At 58.3% G+C, this 7288-nt stretch overlaps 1 protein-coding gene across 1 annotated transcript in view; it reads left to right on the forward strand.

Moving 5' to 3' along the window:
• Nucleotides 1–3451, forward strand: part of DHX58 (DExH-box helicase 58) — a 9162-nt gene extending 5711 nt beyond the window's left edge. Inside the window, exons 8-12 of the mRNA XM_026654776.2 lie at nt 150–299; nt 906–1067; nt 1397–1587; nt 2136–2232; nt 2940–3451. Coding sequence (XP_026510561.1) covers nt 150–299; nt 906–1067; nt 1397–1587; nt 2136–2232; nt 2940–3113 — 774 coding nt within the window. The 3' untranslated portion in view covers nt 3114–3451. The remainder of the gene's footprint in view (nt 1–149; nt 300–905; nt 1068–1396; nt 1588–2135; nt 2233–2939) is intronic.
• The last annotated feature ends 3837 nt before the right edge of the window (nt 3452–7288 follow it).

A 7288-nucleotide genomic window follows, 5' to 3' on the forward strand; every position in this document is an offset into this window, starting at 1 on the left:
TTGCAGAGGGGCCTGGGGGCCTGGGATCCCTGCGGCTGGGTGATTGCTTAGGGGCCTGCCTGGCATCGCTGCGGGCCTGGGATCCCTGCGGCGCCGGGCCAGGCCCACGGTGGGCGGGAACGACAGCTCCGTCCCTTCTCTCTTCCCAGAACGAGCAGCAAGACGTGATCAAGTTGTTCCGCAAGGGAGACCTCAACCTGCTCTTCTCCACCAGCGTGGCTGAGGAGGGCCTGGACATCCCAGAATGCAACATCGTGGTTCGCTACGGGCTGATGACCAACGAGATCGCCATGGTGCAGGTAGCCGGCCGCTCCCCGGGCCTGGCCAGGCTCTGCCCTTGTTCCCCGGATCCCTCCCTCCTGGCTCCGAGGGACCGAGCACTAGGCTGGGCTGGATGGGGTGGGGGGAGCCGCTGCCTTCCTCAGTGCAGGGGGAAGCTGGCTGTCCCAGGCCCACCCAGCTGGGTCTGTCTGACACACACCCAGCCCCCGGCTCCCTGGAGTCCTGCCGAGCGCCGCTCGCAGCCGGGTCCCTCTCGATGGAGCTGATGCAGAGCTCAGGAGCGGGAGCTGTGCGGCGAGGCCAGGACCACATGGGGCATGGAGACCAGACTCCCCACTCCTCTCTGGGGGCTCCCTGCAGGCCAGGGTCAAGGCACGCTTGGGGAGGCGGCGCCCAGGAGGCCTTCCATCCCGAGTGCCACCTGCCAGCACCAGGGGATGGCGAATCCGCCCGCACCTCGTGGGCTCAGCGTTCACCCAACCCCCTCGCTGGGGGGCGTTGCAGACCTCCCATGCCCCCACTCCTGAGTGGGGTGGCGGGAGGGGCTCTGCCGGCGCTTTCCCTGGGGCTCCTTCCTGAGCCGACCCCAGGCGTGACCCGACTGCGCGTCCCCGTTTGCACAGGCCAGGGGCCGCGCCCGCGCCGAGAACAGTCTGTACTCCGTCCTCGCCAAGGCCAACAGCAAGGAGGTGTCGCGGGAGCGGCTGAACGAGACCTTGGAGGAGCTCACGCAAAGAGTCATCGAAGAGGTGCAGGCCATGCCGGAGAAGGAGTACCGGGACACGGTGAGGGGCCGGCGCTCGGGCACAGCCCTGGGGGCCAGAAGCTCCTAGCCCGTGTCCATGCTCCATGGCACAGAGTGGGGTTCCCTGTGCACTGGGCCGGCTGGGGCCTCAGGCCCCGTTCTCCACCCCGGCCACGCTGCTCAGACAGCCTGTGTTTTGTGCTAAGGCCCCCAGGTGCCCGCCCCACGGGGTGGTGGATGGCAGCAGCTGGGGAGGGGACAGAGTGGAGTTGAGGGGGCTGGTGGTGCCTCTTGCTGCGTGTCTGTGGGTGTCTCCTTGCGGTTGTGTTCCTGTCGCACCTGCGTTGAGCTGCCCCTCCCCTCCCCCAGATCACAGCCCTGCAGCGAGGCGCCATCATTAGCCGGAAGGTGAAGAAGGCTGAAGGCAACCAGAAGCGGCAGCTGCATGACCCGGACGCCGTCCGCCTCCACTGCATAAACTGCAACATGGCCGTGTGCCACGGCAGCGACCTGCGCACCGTGGAGAAGATGCACCATGTCAACGTCAACCCGGACTTCAAGTGAGGGCGGGACTGGGGGCCGGGGACCCGAGCGAGCGGAGCCCTGCCCATGTGCCCCGGGGGCCCCCAGCCGTTCGCTCTGTGTCACGTGGGCTGCCGGAGCTGGGAGGGGAGGTGGGCAGCGGCACCAGCACCCACTGGGGACAGTCGCTGGCGCAGGCATGTGTAATGCTGTAGTAGATGTTCCCCGGCCCCCTGCCCTCAGACCTCGCTCTCCTTCTGCGCGGAGGCCCCCGGCCTGGCAGCCCTGCTGGCCCCTCGCTCAGCGCTGGGACTCCCTGCGGGACCAGCTTGGCAGCCTCTCCTAGCAAGAGCCTGGAGAGACACGTCTGTCGGCCCCATCAGGCCGGGGTCCTTCCTGTCCGCTCCAGGGACAGATCCAGGGAGCAGCTTGGGGCTGGGATTGTCCCTCTTCCGGGGCGGTGGGCAGGGAGCTCCCCTCCCCAGGTGGCTGCGTGCTGGCTCCGCTCGTGAGCCCGGCATTCTTGGCCCACAAGCCCCCTCTGCTTCGCTCCTTATGGCAACGGCTCTTGGTGCATTTCCCGCAGGATTTACTACAATGCCACATCCAACAACGTGGAGATTCCCCGGAACTTCAAGGACTGGAAGCCAGGGGGCAGCATCAGCTGTGCGAGCTGCGGCCAGGTGGGTACGCGGCTGAGACACCCACAGGTGACTCTCCCCTACTGGGTAAGCAGGCGCTGGGGTCGAACTGGAAATACACCCAGTCTGCATGTACAGAGCCCGAGTGATGGAGAATCCACACCTCCCTTGGGGATCCCAGGCTGCCAGCCCCAAACGTTCAAAACCCATGAGGTTTTAAAAAAGGGGGTTTCTGAGCCTTTAGGGGTCACAGCTCCCCTCCCCCAGCTTTTCTGCACAGCCATGAGGGCTAGAAACTTCCTTTTTATTTTAAGGGAAAGCTGAGATTCCCCCTCATATCACATGACTCCAAGAGCTGGAGCTTTAAGGAAAGCATCAAATATTAAATCCCGGGAATTGGCAATAGTGGGGTCTGCTCCGATGGCAAATTATCCACATTTCAGAATGGGCGACGTATTTCCAGTGTGAGTTTTTCTGCATTAAACTTCCAGCCATTGGAGCTTGGGTGTATGTGGGAGTGAGTGTTTGTGAGCATGTGTCTGCGTGCACGTGTTGGTCTGTGTGTGACTGGGCGTGTGTGGTTAAGGTCTATACACTCCCCTGTATATAAGTAGGAGATGTTTGTATAGTTCAGCTCTGGGATCAGATTCTAAGCCCTGTCGCCCAGATGTGCGACTGTTTAATCCCGGCGATTTGCGGTGGGTCCTGCCTGTCCATCCGGGTGATGTGTCCCTCGTCCGTCCGTGCAGGCCTGGGGCATGGAGATGATCTACCGCAGCGTGACGCTGCCCATCCTCTCCATCAAAAACTTCGTGGTGGCGACGCCGGACGGGAACAAACAGCCCAAGCAATGGAGCCGGGTGACTTTCACCATCGAGGAGTTTGACTACGTGGAGTACTGCACCAGGAACCTGGACATGTAGCCCCTGGCCGAGCCCCAAGCACCCTCCCGTGGCGATAGGGCGCCTTAGCCCAGCCCTTGGCATGGTAGGCGGGAGCGCCCCTCCCAGAGATCAGCATTGGGCACAGTGGAAGCATTTTAACCCTGCTTTGCCCAGGTGTGGCTCTGTCTTTCCTCCATACACTCTGCAGCGCCCGGGCACTGGGCAGAGATAGACCAATGGAGGAGTAAGGACCCCCTGGAGATGGGCCCCCCTGCGCTCCTGCCCCTCTCCGCTCTGCTGGGCCCCTCTGGGCCCGCACAGCATCAGGAGCAGGATTGGGACCTAGGGGGGCTGCCACCCCCAGAGACCAGGCTCTGGGCTGGGAGGTGGTCTGGGGCAGCAAAAACCCTGGAGCCGGCCCTGTCTGTGCCTCAGTTTCCCTACCCGTCAGACAAGGATAATGCTGCGCCCCTTCTAGGAGGAGTTGCAGGTACATTTCTTTGTGGTTCTGTGAAGGACAGGACACATCTCTCCCACCTGCCCCTGTCCGGGAGCCCCCGATCTCGGTCACAGCTTGCAATGATTCTGCGCAATGCGCAGAAGCCATGTTTTTTCCTGCTCGGCTGCATGAAGCCGAGTGCGTGTCGAGTGATCGGTTTGCAGAACTGCCACCAGCCCCTCTGCTGTCCGAACCGCCAGCCCGTGCAGCCGCTCGTGCTTAGCCAGAGGGGAGGAACCAATACGAAACAGGCAAGTTCTTATGAAAATAATAATAACGGAGCCAATAGGGGGCCTCCTTGAGCCTCTCCATTGCTCAGTCTGCTGATGCCTAGCGCCAGCTCTGGCTGGGTAGGAAATACAAGCCCCATGGAGTCCCTAGACCCCACACAATGCGGTCGGGAGTGGCCAGCGAGTTGCTTTGCACGCTGATCTCCAAGCAGCCCGCTGCCACTTGGGGGTTTGAGGCTGTGACGCTGGCAGGCCAGGTGCCAGCTCATGCCCAGGTCCCCAGGCCTCCACTGAACACTGACAAATCCACGGCGGGCACCAGTCTGGCTCCCCGAGGGTTAGTGGTGTTAAAATAGGTAGTAGAATTATCAGCATGTGCTTAGTGCTTAGACTTTGTGGGATTGCTGTGAGTTGCCACGTGCGTTGATCTCAGTCACACTCTGTGTCCCACACTGTAAGGTCATCGCTGAGCATTTGCGCTGTCCGCCTCTGTGGCTGTGTAAAGACAGGGCCGGAGAGCGCGATTAGTGTGACGTGCCGGTCCCCGCCAGCAGGTGTTACTGCCAGCCCACAAGGAAGGCCCATCCACACCAGACAGACTAGAGCGGAACATTCAAGTGGACACAAGACTTGGTTGTTTACGCTCCCCCACCCTATTAAGATGAGTCTCGCCCGTGAATTCCTCCCATCAGCTGAGTTTCAACTCCAAGCAGAAGAGGGGCAGGGAATAAAAACCCCTAACAAGGGGGAACTGGATCTTTATGCTGCTTTGCATGGGACAAGGATCGCTAGGCATAAGCAAAAGGCTTGGCTTAGCCCCGCGGGACATACCGAGCTTGCATGGCCTAGAAGCTCCTGTTACTTTTGAAACTGAAGATTGGAACTCATTTGTGTGCCTGTGTCTACCTGCTTTAACTGTATGACTAACTCGGATCTCCTTTTCTCTAGAATAAATCTTGAGATAGGTTAGTATAGGGTTGGTTACGCATGTCATCTTTGGTGTGCGATCTGAGGTGCACTTAACCTGGGGTAAGGGACGGTCCTTCGGGATTGGGAGTAACCTGAATATTGCTGTGATTCTTGGTGTAAGGGACCATCTCTCACAAAGGCAGGCCCACCTGGGTGGCCAGACAGATCAGAGTGCCCCAGGGGACTGTCTGTGAGTCCGTGGCTAGGTGGTTATGGTGCCTGAGGAGTTCACACGCGATAATTGACAGGTGAGATCTCAGCATGGCACTCACAGCCAGGTAGGGCTTGGTGCGCTGCTTCCTAACAGGCTGCCACTCACGCCCTTGAGCCACTGCAGGACAGCTTGGCAGAGGCATGTGGTCTCAGACCGTGTTTGTATTTGCCGAGTTTCTCTTAGCGCAGAAGAGTGCAGGCTGGAGGCCCGAGGAAAGGCAGAGTCCATGAGCCATCTCACATATCCCCCCCGCCAGCCCGCTCAATGCGCTCATGTCCCACGAAACAGGGCTCCAGCCTTCGCAGCCCCTCAGAACAGCTGATCTCCAGACCATGTGCGTGGCACATCCAGCACACCACGGGCACGGAGCAGCTCCGGCCCATGAGTCTCTGCCCACGAACCCTGAGCAGAGCAAACAGCCTGATTAGGACCTGGTCTGAAGAACCCACCTGAGCTCAGCTTGTCCACCTGACAGGGAGGAAGCAGCCGGGCCGGGCTCTGAACCTGCCCCGGGGGGAATTTCAGAGCTGATGCTCAGATCCCTCTGGCAGGCGATTAAAGGATCCACGTGGGAGCTGCAGCAAGGCAGGTCTGAGAACCAGCCGAAGTGGCAGCCTGCAGATATTCAGCCAGGTTATCTGGCGTCGCTAGGGCAAAGGCAGACTTGCTCCTGGCACGTCGGGACAGCCCCTGGCAGCAGCGCTGGGGCGTTTCTGCATCTCATCTTTTGCTTTTTAGTTAATTCGCCATGTTGCCATTTTAACACTTGAGCAAAGCGGCCAGTGAATCCGATCTGGCTGGAACAGCTGATCCCTGCGCTGCTGGGCGCGTAACTGCACCAAGGGGCTGAGGGCTAGAGGAAGGCGCATGCCCCCGCTCCGTGGCCCAGCCAGCCAGCAGAGACGCTGCAGCAGCCATCAGCACCGGGGAAGAGTTGTCTTAGTTAATGGGATTGGTTTGTTTCTTCACTGGGAACTCAGCTGAGACCCCACCAAACTCATTGCACATGCCCCAGCTATTTATTTTAAACATTACAAGACGACAGCTCTGCAAGCCCTCTCCTCCTCAGTCCATCAGCCTCTCCCGGGCGGGCCAGCCCCACCCTCAGTGTAACCCTGAATGGATTTAACTTGCAAAATCAAACTGATCACAAACAACAGGTTCGGGACTCGAATGGCTGCCTGAGAAAAACGTATTCAGGCTGAGTTTGAGATGGGTTAGCGACACATGGAGACCCAAAACTTCTAATCAAAAGCCAAAGCAAACGATAAACACGGGCCAATAAATGGACACAAAGTATAAAACTGTCCACAAAGTTGACACACTCACAACTTCATGGAGCAATGAAAACAGAGACAGGCAGTGGAGGGCACCATAAATCGCCTATGTCATTCTGATGCCCCACTGGTAAATATCCCTACATCAGTTTTTGTACTCCTTTGTTTACATATTAACATCCCTGGCCATATGTAATTAAATCTCCACCTGTTGTCCATATGGAGCCTTCTAGGTAACCATAATTGGTGTTCTGATTAGTGATAGAGCTATTTGTGTCAACACATTCGTTAACATTGTCAATGCACTTAGAGTAAGGTACATTACTTAACCCCCCACCTCCCCAGAATGCTATTCAGATTTCACGATTTGTGGTAACTTGTTCATGCCCCAGCTCTTCGCGCTCCACCTCGTCACCCCAGGTCACTTACTCCTCCTGACGCTTATGCTGGCAAACTTTTAACTCCCAGGCTTAAGCTGATGGCCAAGCCGAGCTTAATGTTAACCCTCAGCTGGTACATTCTCCTACTTGTGTTTCAGCTAGAGGGGACTGGGCTAGATGACCCCCCAAGGTCCCTTCCGCTCCTGCGACGCTATGTTGGCATCACTCAGCCAACTGCACTGTCTCTATATAAAGTAAGCTTGTTTTGTAACCTCTGCAGGCTCAGGTTAGGGGACACAGACCCACACTCAGCCTGCAGCAATAGCAGAGACACAGTGGCTGGCTGGTTCTTTATAACTTCTCCAGGGCGAGGCAGGCTCAGGTGTGTCCTGGGTGGAGGGATGTCTGACTCCGCCCCTGCTACCTCCAGGTATGCCCCGCCCTAGACTGGCACCCACAGCAGGGGCTGTGTGTGTGGTAGCTTCCGAAATGAGCAGGGCTTGTACTAGAGACCGTCGTTAGTGAGCGAGTCTGGCTAGAGAAACGTAGCAGGGCTTGTCTACACATGAACCTTAATTCAGAATAAAGTAGGGTGAGGACGTAAAGTGGATTAACGGTTCCTGGTTAATGCCACATGTGGACATT

Source organism: Terrapene carolina, unplaced genomic scaffold, assembly GCF_002925995.2.
Source record: "Terrapene carolina triunguis isolate 2854851 unplaced genomic scaffold, T_m_triunguis-2.0 Scaffold193, whole genome shotgun sequence".
NCBI classification, from domain to species: Eukaryota; Metazoa; Chordata; order Testudines; family Emydidae; genus Terrapene; species Terrapene triunguis.